The sequence below is a fragment of the Cucurbita pepo genome, chromosome LG20, assembly GCF_002806865.2.
Source record: "Cucurbita pepo subsp. pepo cultivar mu-cu-16 chromosome LG20, ASM280686v2, whole genome shotgun sequence".
NCBI lineage: Eukaryota > Viridiplantae > Streptophyta > Magnoliopsida > Cucurbitales > Cucurbitaceae > Cucurbita > Cucurbita pepo.
The window spans coordinates 1539121-1553772 of record NC_036657.1 but is presented as its reverse complement, the minus strand read 5'-3'; the positions used below and the strand labels follow the sequence as shown (position 1 = coordinate 1553772).

The following is a 14652-nucleotide window of genomic DNA, read 5'->3' as shown; positions in this document are numbered from 1 at the left end:
TTTTTTTTTTTTTTTTTTTTTTTTTTTTTNAGGTTTAATTGGGTAGAATTTATTTTGACCAAGTCAAAGAGAGATAATGTTGTATGAATATGCGTTTTCCTCAAATTCAGAAACGTTGGGTGTCTGCTGTCATCCTCCGAATCGTAAATTTAGGGCACGCCGACCGCCAGTACTTTACGTTTTTATTATGTTACTGTTCTTTTCTTTGTTCTGTTTTTTTTCAATTTAATTTAATTTTTGTTCTTGCTTTTCTCCTTCTTCCATGGAAGAAATCAGCTTCCTCTACGGATAAGACTGCAATAGCAGACAGATGAGTCGAGGAGTCGGGTTTCTGGGTGTTGACTCTCTCCGCGTGGGACACTGTTCCTGTTAGAAATTAGGACTCTCCACAATGGTATGATATTGTTCCTGTTAGAAATCATTCTCTCTCCGCGTGGGACACTATTCCTGTTAGAAATCAGGACTCTCCACAATGGTATGATATTGTTCCTATTAAAAATCATTGACTCTCTCCGCGTGGGACACTGTTCCTGTGAGAAATCATTGACTCTCTCCCCGTGGGACACTGTTCCTTGTTCCTGTTTGAAATTAGGACTCTCCACAATAGTATGATATTGTATTGTTCGTGTTAGAAATCAGGACTCTCTCCGCGTGGGACACTGTTCCTTGTTCCTGTTAGAAATCAGGTCTCTCTCCGCGTAGGACACTGTTCCTTGTTCCTGTTAGAAATCAGGACTCTCCACAATGGTATGATATTGTATTGTTCCTATTAGAAATCAGGACTCTCTCCGCGTGGGACACTGTTCCTATTAGGAATCAGGACTCTCCACAATGGTATGATTTCCAACGTAGGACACTATTCCTGTTAGAAATCAGAACTCTCCACAATGGTATGATATTGTCCACTTTGAGCATAAGCTCTCGTGACTTTACTTTGGGCTTCCTCCAAAAGGCCTCAAATGGAGATACTATTTCTCACTTACAAAACCCATGATCTTCCACTAAATTAACCAATGTGGACTCACTCCCAATAATTCTCAATAGTTCCACCTCATCTCTCTCGACTCGATCCATATCTATTTGATATCTAAACTATTACAGATTTTGTCTCTTGTCCCCTTGTAATTCTAAAACGATATTTGTTACTGAGAGTTTTTCACATACTTATAATAAATGTTTTAAACATGATGATAATTAAGGTTAACATATGTTTTTTTTAATAATTAATTTAAATTTTATATTTATAATATAATATAATATAATATGGGTATGTTTTGTAACTATTGTTTGTAAAAGATATAATTAATTAATTAAGGATGTGACAATAAATTAAATATGGTACTATTGATTTAATATATATAGTTAAATTAGTAAATTAATTGAAAAATAAATAAGTGAGTGTTTTTACAAATTATGAGTTTTTATATTTGTATTATATATAATTTACAGCTGTTAAAAGAAAAAGGGAGGGAAAGAATGGAAAAGGGGGCGTTCCAGTCTCCAGAGTCGGTAGACCTAGTTAACTGCCAAACGACTATACTGCTTACTTCAATGCCTTATGCTTCGTGACCATGAGGCCTTCGAATCTTGGTGCTCTCAGATCAGCTCAGGGAAGCTACTCCATGAGTTATCTGATTCGTATGAAATGCTGAAATACATGGAAATGGAGGCGAACGGAAAAGGGATTTGCATCTAAGCCTAAACCACTCGCATTTTCAAGACCTCAGAAGTCTACGCCCTGTCGGTTGGTAAGTCTTTTTGAAGATTTCTTCATCAATTTGTGGTTGATTCTTCCAATTGGCGTTCAAACTGAGCGTTCTGTTGATGTTGTGATTTTGTTTCAAATCTCGTTTGTGGATTTTTTTTATTTATTTGTTTTTAAGTTCTCTTGTTTTATGGAGGATATGAATTAGACATCAATTTATCTGTTCGAATCATTGGGGATTGTCGATTTTTGTGCTTTCTGAGTTAGTTAGATTTGGTGGATGTGTTTTTTGGTGCGCGATCTCGTTTCGGCTTCTTCTTCTGGCTAAACTTTCGAGTTTTCATGCTTAGGGTTTGGGTAATGGCTCCGACAGAGGTGAAAACGCTGTATCTGCAATTTCTTCCGCTTCTGACGTTAATTTGGGTGTCCAGAATGGGCGCCTCGGACACTGTAAGGAACTCAAATTCGACTGATTTTTGTTTTTTCCTTCATTACTGCTTGATGTTATATTCTTGTTTTGGCTTTTCCATCGGAATCAATTAAATGTTGTGCCCCTGTTTTGGGAAATTATGTCATGAAGTTTCCTTTGGCTATATGTAGATGTTCAACGACTCAGTAAGTGGGCATTCGGTTGTTTCCCGAAATGAAAACCCAAAAGGTATGCAGTTAACTTCTAGAGTTGCTACTTTGCCTACAACAGTTCGGTGAATTGAAGGAAGAAGAAAACAGTTTAGGTTTTTTTCAACTTGGAAGATCTATGAAAAAAAAAAAAAAATGATCTCTTCTTTCTGAATATGAAAGATTTTTCTATGTTTAAGCTCATCATTCATAATTAAATCAGAGTCTTCTTCTGCTTGCTGATTATTTATGCGACATGTCCTATTTAGTTTTTTAGTTTACTTTTCCCTTTTTCCTTCCTTGCACTCAAGCATACTACATCCTTATGAGAATCTGTCTCAATTTCTGTTTGTCATTGTTATACTGTGGTTATAATATGGCAACCTCAAATGCTTTTCTTTTCTCTTTGGCTAGGACGGTGCTCACATGGTTGGTTTATTAGCCCAAACAGGACTAAGTGCTACGGTTTTATGTCGAGCCCTAAATCATGGAATGAATCAGAGAACCAATGTAATGGTTTAGGCGGGAACTTAGCTTCTCTGATAACATATCAAGAGTTTAGCTTTGCACAAAACATGTGTAATGGAACTTTTGGTGGCTGTTGGGTTGGTGGCAGAGTGTTCAACTCTTCAAATAACTTTGTTTGGAAGTGGTCGGATAGTGTTTCGAAATGGAACGATTCCATTATTCCCAGCACAGCTTCACAATCTAATTGCAAAAATGTCTCTTGCCGCATGAATGATTTGATTGAAACATGTACTTTGATAGTTGGTGGACCAGCAGCACCCTTCCTTAGGGATGAGAAATGCAACAGTTCTCACCCTTTTATATGCATGATAAATCTAGGTATGCCATCATCTTAGGCGTTCTTGTCACGTAACTCGTTAACAGAGTGAGAACTTATAGCAAGAGAGGAATGGAATGAATCTAACATGTTTGGTATTTCCATTTCCTGGTTGTTAGGTAGTTTAGTCATTGATAGATGTTGTGATCCGCACTGAGATTGATATTGTTTTAATTGTATCAGATGATAGATGCCAGCGCATGCACTGCCACAAGGAGTATCTAGTTATTCTAGCTGTTGTGAGTGGGTTGATATTTTGCACGACGTTTGCTGTTGTGATTTGGCTTCTTGCCTACAAGAGGAGCAAAAAACGGAGAAGGTCTCGGAAGGTATCCAATCCTGCAGCTTCTGCACTGGTACCACCTTCATGGAAGGTGTTTACCAAGGAAGAGCTGAGATCTATTACAAAAAACTTTAGTGAGGGAAACTGTCTTCTTGGAGACACAAAAACAGGTGGTACATACAGTGGACTCTTACCTGATGGTTCAAGAGTTGCAATTAAAAGATTAAAGAAGTCCAGCTTTCAGAGGAAAAAAGAGTTTCATTCTGAAATTGCAAGAGTTGCTAAACTTCGTCACCCAAATCTGGTTGCCCTGAAAGGATGCTGCTATAATCATGGTGACCGGTACATTGTTTATGAATTCGTTGTCAATGGACCCTTAGATCAATGGCTTCACCATGTACCGAGAGGTGGTCGAAGCTTAGATTGGACCATGAGAATGAAAATTGCCACGACTCTCGCCCAAGGGATTGCGTACGTACAATTTATGGATCTTTTCTTGTTAAAAATATGGATCTTTCTTGTTAAAAATATGGATCTCTCAAGATTCAGAGGAACTATTACTTTGATTGATAATCCTACCTCTTCTCTAGCAATTATGAACTGACTCTCATCTTTCATGTTGTGTACAGGTTCCTTCATGACAAGGTCAAGCCACACGTGGTACATCGTGATATCCGTGCCAGTAATGTACTTCTTGATGAAGAATTTGGAGCACATCTGATGGGAGTTGGCCTATCGAAATTGGTGGCATATGAAGCGATGCATGAGAGGACGGTGATGGCAGGAGGAACCTATGGATACCTTGCTCCTGAATTTGTCTACAGAAATGAGCTAACGACGAAGAGCGATGTCTATAGTTTTGGGGTGCTACTGCTTGAAATTGTGACGGGTAGGAGGCCTACACAGGCAGTTGATTCAGTTGGTTGGCAGAGCATTTTCGAATGGGCAACACCACTTGTGCAGGCTCACCGTTACCTAGATCTCTTGGATCCTTATATAACGGGCAGTTCTACTTCTGGGATTCCGGAGGGTGGTGTTGTTCAGACGGTGGTGGACCTTGTGTATGCTTGCACGCAGCATGTCCCATCCATGCGCCCTAGAATGTCGCATGTTGTTCATCAGTTGCAGCAATTGGCCCCTTCACCTCTCACTATGAAGTAAAGATTTCCCATTGCTAGATTCTAACTTGGAATGAAGCCAGTTAGTCTAGGACAGGATCCAAGGTAGGTAGTCACATTTAACCCAATTTCTGATTAGTTTTCGAACGCTAATCTCCGGTGTGCACGGCGGTATGACCACTTCACTTGGTCAAACTATTGTGCAATGTTCAATATCTAATGGTAACAACAAACACTATTATTTAACATAACTTGCAACTGATCAGGCAAAATGATTCATCCGGCAGTTGCTTTTCTTTTAATGGACTCTATTCTTGCCAGAAATTGAGCTTGAATGGTGAGAAAATGATTGAATACAACCCACGATAATAGGTTGTAAAAATTGAATTTACATACAACATGAAGTTTATTAGTCTTGCTTACGACCAAGGGGCAGTACAAATCTACGAAGATGGATTGTACAAATGAATTAACATGTAGCACTTCTACTAAGTAACTAATTAGTTTTGCGTACTGGGAACAAAGAGTAAAAGTACTACAGATGGTTTTCTAGAAATTCCAAGACAGCCAAACCCGCCGCCCAAATGTCATCCTCCAATACATGCTCGGAGGGGGAGTGACTTACACCTCCACGACAGCGGACGAACAACATTCCCACCTGCCAATTCCCTCGTGTTAACGTATAACCATGTCGATGCAAATGCAAAAGTAGAACTTTTAAGAATTACAGTATAAACGTTGAGAACAAACCTTCGTTAAATAAGACATTGCCATTGCATCATGCCCGGCTCCACTCATTAATACAGGTACTTCCTCCTGAATCTCGCCTACCATTTTTTTTAGTGCAGCGGAAGCTGCAGATTTCAGCTGCGAGCTCAGCTCCGAATCACTAATTACGGCATTTGCATCATGCTGAAAGGAACAGACAGAGTAGATTATTGATGAGAAATGGAATTAAATGATAAATGTGGACAACCAACACAATGGAAGATACACACCTTACGTTCGATATTGCACAAAACCGACCGGCTGCTGCAAATTTTATGTACCTGATTAGAGAATTCATAAATTACAGCTTCTCGTCCTATGTCATCGATAGTACGTAAATCTACAGTGAAGGTCACCTGTAACATGCCAAACATTAAAAATTGTCTGGTAAAAAGGTACGGTCTGCAGTGCCTCTATATCAAATGCTTGCCTGGCCTGGAATGACATTGCTTGCACTGGGCCATGTTGATATCTCTCCAACCGTACAGACAAGAGATGTGGAAAGTGATTTCAGGGTCGAATCACTGCAATGGCCATCAAAAGATAAGTAACTCTCTGGTTGCTTACAGAGTTTTTCCAATTGTACAATCAATTCAGCTGAAGCTGCCATGGGATCTTGGCGCAAACGCATTGGAACCGTTCCTGCATGCCCCTGAGAACCTCTCACTGTAACCTGCAATCTTTGTGCACGGATCGCTCTATCAAACGAAACTCACATCCCAACTTCAATAAATCCATTCTAGTTCTTTCGTGAAACAAGAAAGTCAGATTTCCTTCCTTTCAGTTTTACACACCAGCTAAATTATAAATTTGGAGGGAGAAAAAGTAAGTAAATTAACTATAACGTTTCAACTTTTAGGATTAGGTAGGCAAATACTACAGCCTTTCAGGAAAATATAAACGTCCAATAGTGGACCATGGGTTAAAGTGCAACTTCAAGTACATTTCTATTATCAATTGTACTCTTGAAGTCAAAATGACCGAGCTTCAAAACTCTTCCATTAATTGGATTTTCCTCGGTTGGGATGATAAGCAAAGAATGACTTTTAAGTTATAAGCATTTTCTCTGGGAGTAAAGATCTAAACACAAACATGCTTATCAACCATGACATATAGCAAGTTAGTAGTCAAGAAACGTGATCATTAATGTTTCAAAAAGTTGTGGCCATGCCATTCAATGTGTGGCAAGCCCTTCAAATAAACGATTAACAAAATTCTCCATGACCTCCAGGTTATTTAACTCATGTACCTTTAGGCGTGTCTGCCCAGCAATGCCTCTAACCACTCCAAGAGGAAAACCAGACCACTCAAGTACGGGACCTTGTTCAATATGAACCTGAAGGTCAAAGCAAACAACAATGCTCTCACAATGGTTGAAAAGAACCGATTAATATACCTAAGTTCTAAAAATAAGTTTTTAAGTGAAGAATAAACACCAGAAAAGCAACCAGGTCATACCTCAACATATCCCCAGACAGACTTACGGTCATACTTGAGTTGCAACAGGTTCTCCTCTGTTATCTGTACACCACTCTCCGTAATAACATCTTTTATAGTCATGCCACTGATAAAAGACTGTTAATTAATATGCAGATAATAATGAGTGATAAGCATCCAGTGAGTTCGGAGTTGCGTAACAAAACCTTTTATCTGATATTTCCAAAGATGAAACTGGTAAGATACCAGCAATAGCAGCACTTCCTAAAAAGGTTGATTGAAACCTCACGCCCTCTTCATCACTGAAGGCAATCACCTGCATTATTTTGTAGTTGATTATAACTAAATGTGACACGGTAGAAATGTTGTCGTATCAGGACCAATAATGTTCCTGATTGTTTCCTCCAATATGTACTAAAAGTACCATTTGTTTGCGTGACAAACAGTTCTCCAAAAAATTGAGAAAGATTTTTCTCAGGATGATAAAAATTGGAGGAAGAAGATATCTAAAACAAGTCACTTATTTCTTCCAAATTCACTATTTTTAATGAGAAAGTAAATAACTCAAACCTCAATTGGCCTCTTTAATTCTTCTAACTTCCCATTCATATAAAAAACTTTCAAAGCAGAGATAGCAGATATGATGCCTAATGCGCCATCAAATTTTCCAGCATCAACAACAGTATCCTACGAGGAAAAAAACGAAATTTTAATTCTTAGCTCGATATGCAACATAAATTCTTGCCTCTGCTTAGGGGAAGTCAAATAATCACCAAGTGAGATCCAATCAATAATGCTTCAGCACTTGCATTCCTGCCCTCAGTTCGACCATGTAGATTGCCCATGCAGTCAACCCACCTGAAAAATGTTCATGATCACAAGTCAATAACAATTAAGACTTCTTCCAGATGAGGAGATGTAGAAATCTAACGTTCTTAATCCAGCATCCTCCATCCATTTTTGAAGAAGAAATCTTGCTTTAATTGAAGCTGGACTCAAGAATGTCCTCTCAAGATATTGAGCCGCATCACTCACCTGGTAATTGGGACTATTGTAAGATAACTGTTAAGTTTACAGCAGGGAATATTTAACACAAACACAGAAAACTCACCATTTTACAGTTTTTAAGTTGGAACAGAACTCAACCTCTGGTATTCAGCAGGTTTATCTGGGGGAAGGGGAGGACAACTTTTCATGGACTAAGCTATAATATGTGGAGTACCGCATAAAATGAAGTGTTTGATAATGGGAAGTGGAAGTAACCAAGGTAAATACTTCAGAGACGAAAAGATCTGAAATTCAGTCATCTTTCAATCGAAACTTACTAAGAAAGAACAAAACTATGAAAAATTGCAGGAACTCTTTCATAACCTATTTCTGAAGTATTATTCTGTAAAATCAAGTTACATGGTCAACACATGACATTTTTATATTATGAATAGAAAACACGAAGATACCATGCAAATCGTCCAATTATTCAGTGAATTTAACAAGTACCAAACATTAGCAAGGGGAGGCTTATTGCAGCTAACAGAGAGAGGGAAAATGGAGTCGTGGTCCACTACCTTCCCTAGTTCGTTCAATCTTCCTACCGCTTCGTCCTTGAGAATTTGCACGAACAAATCAGCCCTTCTGTTATTCGAATCTTCGGCTACATCTCCTGGAAAAATTTGAGTAATATTTTCAGTGTTCAACATACAATCGTTCACTAACATGAAAAATAATTTCATTAGATATGGTTGTGACAACTAGAACATCATCATAAAAGCGGATAATAATCCCGCAACAGCGAGAATACCCAACCAAACAGAATATTCCCGACCTAGAAAGGAAAGAAAAAAGAAAACCTGCCTTTTATGAGCAACATACAATAGTTATGATTTACTACGACAGATAACGCGATGTAGAAGAAACAGATCTGTCAACACCTCCGAAAAAATATGTTTGAGCAGATATTAGAACAAGTGATTTTCCAGAGTTCATCGACGGAAAGTGAAATTTAATCACGTACGTTATCCGTAAAAGCATAAACGAGTGGTTCGTATTCATTTCGATTCAGTTTTATGTATTTTCACAAAGGAACATCCATTTTCCATCCCGAGGGAGTAAGGCAAAGTAGCATATCAAGACGAAACTAAAAAGGAAGATGATGGAAATACCAGTAAACGCGTAAGCGGTGGGAGGAGATGAAAACAAAAGTAAAAAGATCAGGTAGGAAAACAAGATGGAGAATGAAGAATAGTAGGGATAATGATGCCGTTGATGATTCTTGATGAAAAAAACGGTCGTGGAAGCAGAGGCAATGGCCATGACCGGCGGCTGCAGTGATACGAAGAAGAAGCGGCGGAGAGAAAAGGCAGCCGGAGAGCTATGGCGGAGGCCGAAAGCCTTTCTGGAATTTGGAATTTGGAACTAGGCTTTTGGCGTCTGGCTCCCGGCTCCCGAATTCCGGAATCTTCAACTCATTTGTGGGGCGCGGAATTCAGGTGGGCCTCTACCGTCTACGCGCCAATTATAGGAGGAGGCTATTACAACGAGGATCAATTAAGAAATCCATTTAAATTAAATTAAATTAAATTAAATTAAATTTCTATTTTAGAATTTGAATTTAAAATATAGGTGCACGAAAATTTTCAAGTTGCGTGTATGAAAATATCACAATTTAAATCACATAATTAAAAATAAAAATAAAAACAATTATATGTAACAAATATTTAATTATTCATTTATATTATTCAGTGAATCTTGTGCGAAAAAAGAGAGAAAAAAAAAATTAAATTATATAACTAAAAAATGATTTGTTTGGTTCTGTCACGTGGCATCACGTGCAGTAAGAATACATGCAGAATCTTGGGAGATGATCACTGATTTGGATTCTTAATTAGTTTCTAACGGGGGCCCACACTCATTAATTGATACTGTACGGGCGGGCCAGTGGCCATTGAAAATACAAAATAATATAAATTCCCTTTTATATTTTCGGATTTATTGAATTTAGCGTATATTTATTTTCAGATTTTATAATGAAAATACTCTAAATTCTGAAAAAAAATATATTATTTTGATTGTGCCAAGATTTTAAATTGAAAAGTGTAAAAAGGATGGTCATACAATATTTATTTATATTATTAAAATAAATGTCTTTTTCAACTAAATAAATATTAAATATTTAAAGTTATATCTTATATTTTGTACGATTTTTCATCTGACAATTTCATTATATTATTGAATAGAGGACAAAAAAATATTGAATTTTTTTCTCGTCCTCCTCTATTATAGAAAATTTATTATCACACTATATTATCGTTTTCATTCTAATGTAGTCTGAGTTAAAAAAATATCTATTATAGTAATAAAAAAAATTTAATGTGCTCATTGAATGGTCAATGTTGCGAGGAAAAGAAAGCAAATTGGGATTTGAGTGCTTAATTTGAATTATGGCCACTTCCAAATGATTATTACAAGAAATTTGGGACACGTCCTAAATGTCACAATCGTGTAGCTTAGCTAGCTTCCACAATTATTCATCAAATGTAATTAATATTTGATAATTTTGTCCTGATATATTTATTTGAATAATAATTAAGATTTTTTTTTTTTTTTTTAATGAAAAAGTTTAGTTTTTTTAAATATTTTTTAATGGAATTAAAAAAAAAATCCTAAAACTAAATGATTATAAAATGATATTTTACGTTTTAGATTTATTAAAGCTGGACGATTTTATTTATTTATTTATTTATTAGTGCCGACTTTTCCTCGCATGGTGGAGGATATACACGATCGACAGTGCGAGTGGGACATTATTTAGTCAAAAAAGCGTAAAATCAAGTAGCACAAACAAATATATCATATTTATATTTCTTTAATATATTTAGCCCATCAACCACTCACCTTTATTTATTTATTTATTATTTTGAGAGGAAAAAAAAAATGTGTGCATATATTGATGATAATGAAAGTTCGAGATTAAAATTAATTGATTTTAATTCTTTTAAATAGCTTTTACGAATTAGTTGATCTAAAAAAAAAAAAAGTATGTGACACCGAAGTAAATAAGATGGACATAAATGGATCAAGACTATATTCGAACGAGAATGATCTTGATGATTGGATGACTAAGAAATGTTTAAAGAACATAAAAGTTACAATCTATATCAATACGATACACATTCGTTTTTTGATTACTCAATTATAGGAACTCTATAGTTAAGCGTGTATTATTCTGACCATTTCCTGCCATGTATGTGAGTGAGGACAAAGTATAATGGAAGTGCTCGTGTTTAAAAGCGAGGAATAAGTAACTTTGCCCGAAGTGTTGGAGATATTAAAGGTGAATAAATTTGTGTTTGAAATTAAAAGGGAAAAGATTGAAAGAGACAAGATGGAATAATTGGGTGAGGGGATAAGGGATTGTGTTTTTATGGTGGAAATTGGGTTTGGATTGGGCATTAGTGCTTGTGGTGGCTGCAAAACTTCTGGAACCTCCTCCTCCTTTTTATTTATTTACATAAATTTAAATAAATAAATAAATACATAATTTCTATCCTATTTGGGCCTCATTATTGGACCGGCCCATACAATAATCATAGCCCAACTTGAGCATTATGATATTGGGCCGGGGAACTGGGCCCGGTTTCCACCTTGAGAAGAAACAGAAGAAAATCGGTATCGTATTATGGAGAAGACAATATGGAAGTGGACAGTGAAATTTGTGTAAATTATTGTAACAGTTTTGTCGTGTAGAAAGAAACAAAGACGAAACTGTTTGGAAAAGAAGAGAGCAAAATCCAAACTGTGTAGAGAGATTCCCTTCTGGACACCCACAACAAACAACATGGCAATTGGAAGAATTCATGATTCTCTGTATCTTTGACTGTCTGTATTAAAAAAATTTACAAATTTAGTCTCTCATTTTTTAAATATCTATTTATATTTAATAAAATTTTCCATTTTTGTTCCTCCGTTTAATAGATTTATAAAACTGTTGAAATCTCTCTTTAGTAAACGTGTTTTAAAATCGTGAAACTAATAGCGATACGTAATGAGCAAAAACATACAATATCTACTAGTAGTGATCTTATTTTAATAGACGTATTTATTATAAGAGTGTGAAAATTTATTTCTAATAGACGTATTTATTACAAGGTTCTAGCAACATGCCATTAGGATGATGGGATTTGAAGAGGGTGAATTGTGAGATATCACATTAGTTGGAGAGGAGAAGGAAGTACATTTTGCGATCTCTACCACTTTTGCTTTAGTGGAGTGTTCCTCAAGCCTTCAAGTAGCTATGCATCTAGCGTCAATGTTTGTTACTTATTGAGTCAGAATGTACCAATTTTTCGAGTACGTCATATTGATGCGTTTACCGTATGGTCCCAAACCGAGACATACAGCTTGGAAATCCATGAACTGAAAATGGATACTGGAGAAGCGTTAACTGAATGGATGAGTGATTGAAGTTGTGGGGTCTATATATATAGTGAAAAATCTGGAATTAAATTGTTTGCTGTTTGGTGGTTAGACATTTATAAATTGGTTGGTGTGAGTATCTGTGTCGGCATTTAATTTCAAAGCTCACGGGGTCCCTCCCTTCTTTCTCTCTCTTTTCAATATATAAAATATAATATTATTTCATGTTTTTTTACCCTTTTTGGTTGGCCAACTTTACCAGAATTATGTGCTAAAAACATGCATAGAAAAGATAACCAACTTTATACATGAAAATGAAACCCCTACATCCAAACAGTTGAAAACAGGGTTTTAATTTTGAACCTCAATGCATAAAATCATATTATTTTGGCATCACATTATCACAAACAAAACAGATAATTTTTAGTTCTGATAAGACTGGGAACAGTCTCTGTTACCGAATGGAAGCATCATAAATTTTCAGACCTCTGCCAACATTCATCCATTTCTCTCTCTCTCTCCTCTCAATCCCAACACAATTCCATCCCACTGGAATTGGTCGGATTTCAATCCACCTCCTCAGGAAATGGTCGGATTTCAACCTATTTTTTCCTTAAATTATTTCACACACCTCAAATATTATGACCTAATCTACGATTACCGTCCACACTTGCGTGTCGAGTTGACCAATTAGTAGAGAAGATACTGAGCTTTTGTACTCGATATCGAATGTACTTTAAATTCATAGAGGTTTTCATCTTATGGATTGATTTTTTTTTTTTTTTTTTTTTNGATCATGATAAGAATATTTTATAAATGGTAAGTTTTGAAAGGGAGAGGCAGGAAAAGAAGGAATAAAAATATATGGGTTTTGGTTTGCATGTTGTTAGCTACCAAACAAAAGTAGCCCCTACAGTTAGGCAACAGGGGAAGGATAGTAGGGTCAACAAACAGAGGTTGGTCAAAGGGTTTTTTTGACGATTATACCCTTACTGGTTGTTATGGGGTCCACGTCTTTTCTGACAAATCACTTATAAATAATAATAATAATAATAATCTAAAATCTCCAACTCCAAATACTTCACAGTTTTGTTCCCTTCTTCTTCCCTTCGCCATTTCACTATCCTTTTGCCTAATTCTGGCATCTTCCTTTGACCAATGGTCAAACTCATTATCAATCTATTATTTTTAATTTTTTGAAAATCAGAATTTACCGTTTACTTTACGGTAAGAAAAAGAAAGACGGTAAAAGAGTAATAATATTATAATGGTGAAAGTAAATCCAAGTATCCCCTACACAGAGCTTTCGATCCAAGACTGTGATAAACTCTGAACTCTGGGGGCCAACTGTACCGATGCAATGATATGCCGCTTGAATGGACAAACAACTCGGTCAACGCAAGACTAGTCAAATCAACACACCTTCTCCAAAAATTAAAAAAAAAAAACAATTAGATTAAAATTAAATAATTAATATTTAAACAAAATTGGGTATCCAACGGTTTGTGCTCTCTGCGGAGTATTAAAATGTACAGAATAATTGTACGGATTTCTGGGTAAATACGTGGAATGACGATTCATGTATCAGACAATATGCATCAAATGATTAAAAATTTAATTGTCTGTATAAAAAAAAAAAGAAAAAAAAATGAACCTCGTAGATAAATATAAACTTTGTATAAAATACCAAAAATAGCATTTTCTTTATAAATTTAATCGCAGGGTGACACGTGTACTGGAGACAATGAAGTATAAACGCCGTATCGGATTATCAGGTGTCCAATTGAGGTATGACTTAGTTATTGATGCAGTACAGGGACACGTGTATGCACCCCGGGTATGCCAGCTAGATGGGTATCTCGTCTTGTTTACTTGCTAGGTTTCTAATAGCTTCGTAGAGTATGAACTATTTTGGAATACCAGGCGCCAGCTGGCATTGCCACGTGATTTCTCTGACTCCCCCATTTGCCATTTGCCCTACCATGCACCCTCCCGCAACCCATAAAAACAACCACCCCAAGCCAATCCAAAAATTCAAGACTAAACTGTGAAAACTCTCTTTCCAAAATAGAATACTATTTTTTTAATTTTAATATTATATATATATATATTTTTAACACTTTTTAAACCTTTCAAGAGAAATTCATTAAATTAATTAAAATTTATTTTGGTTCTTTTAATTTTTTTTTCTTGTTTTTCCATTTTAATTTTAATTTTCATTTTAGGGTAAAATATACTCTCGTATCCTCCTGAATTACCGAGTTGTATCAAAGTGATGATGGTTTCTCAAGGACAAATGTGTTCGAGACATTATGAAAAAAACCCTTGTCTCCCGAGGTGAGACCAAAGCTTTAGGAGTGGACGAGTCGAGAATTGTTTATTAGACGAGAAGAATAACAATAAATGGAAAATGGGCAATAAAAATTAAATCAACACAACACCCAATAAGTAGAAAAATAGGGCACAA

At 36.1% G+C, this 14652-nt stretch overlaps 2 protein-coding genes across 3 annotated transcripts; one reads left to right on the top strand and one right to left on the bottom strand.

The window, feature by feature from the left end:
• Positions 1-1477: 1477 nt before the first annotated feature.
• On the top strand, positions 1478-4888 carry LOC111782936 (C-type lectin receptor-like tyrosine-protein kinase At1g52310). Its single transcript, XM_023663788.1, has 6 exons — positions 1478-1748; positions 2056-2155; positions 2306-2363; positions 2738-3169; positions 3351-3921; positions 4080-4888. The coding sequence occupies exons 2-6, from the start codon at positions 2066-2068 to the stop codon at positions 4609-4611; spliced, it is 1683 nt and encodes a 560-aa protein (XP_023519556.1). The 5' UTR covers positions 1478-1748; positions 2056-2065; the 3' UTR covers positions 4612-4888.
• A 29-nt stretch (positions 4889-4917) lies between these two features.
• On the bottom strand, positions 4918-9263 carry LOC111782937 (allantoate deiminase 2). 2 transcript variants are annotated; one of them, XM_023663789.1, is made up of 12 exons: positions 8933-9263; positions 8339-8433; positions 7705-7808; positions 7547-7631; positions 7344-7460; positions 6980-7089; positions 6795-6900; positions 6586-6672; positions 5767-6009; positions 5567-5692; positions 5319-5480; positions 4918-5226 (listed from the first exon to the last, which is right to left on the bottom strand). In XM_023663789.1, exons 1-12 carry the CDS (start codon positions 9081-9083, stop codon positions 5104-5106), a joined length of 1509 nt encoding a protein of 502 aa, XP_023519557.1. In that variant the 5' UTR covers positions 9084-9263; the 3' UTR covers positions 4918-5103. The 2 variants fall into 2 exon arrangements, with proteins under 2 accessions (XP_023519557.1, XP_023519558.1); XM_023663790.1 differs by lacking the exon at positions 8933-9263 and adding an exon at positions 7885-7941.
• Between the last annotated feature and the right edge of the window lie 5389 nt (positions 9264-14652).

Coding starts and splice junctions, on each gene's coding strand:
- LOC111782936 (XM_023663788.1), top strand. CDS start 2,066: ATGGCTCCGACAGAGGTGAAAACGCTGTATCTGCAATTTCTTCCGCTT. Junction 2,156..2,305: donor GAATGGGCGCCTCGGACACT/GTAAGGAACTCA, acceptor GGCTATATGTAG/ATGTTCAACGACTCAGTAAG. Junction 2,364..2,737: donor CCGAAATGAAAACCCAAAAG/GTATGCAGTTAA, acceptor CTCTTTGGCTAG/GACGGTGCTCACATGGTTGG.
- LOC111782937 (XM_023663789.1), bottom strand. CDS start 9,083: ATGGCCATTGCCTCTGCTTCCACGACCGTTTTTTTCATCAAGAATCAT. Junction 8,434..8,932: donor CACCGCTTACGCGTTTACTG/GTATTTCCATCA, acceptor AAATTTTTCCAG/GAGATGTAGCCGAAGATTCG. Junction 7,461..7,546: donor TATTGATTGGATCTCACTTG/GTGATTATTTGA, acceptor TTTTCCTCGTAG/GATACTGTTGTTGATGCTGG.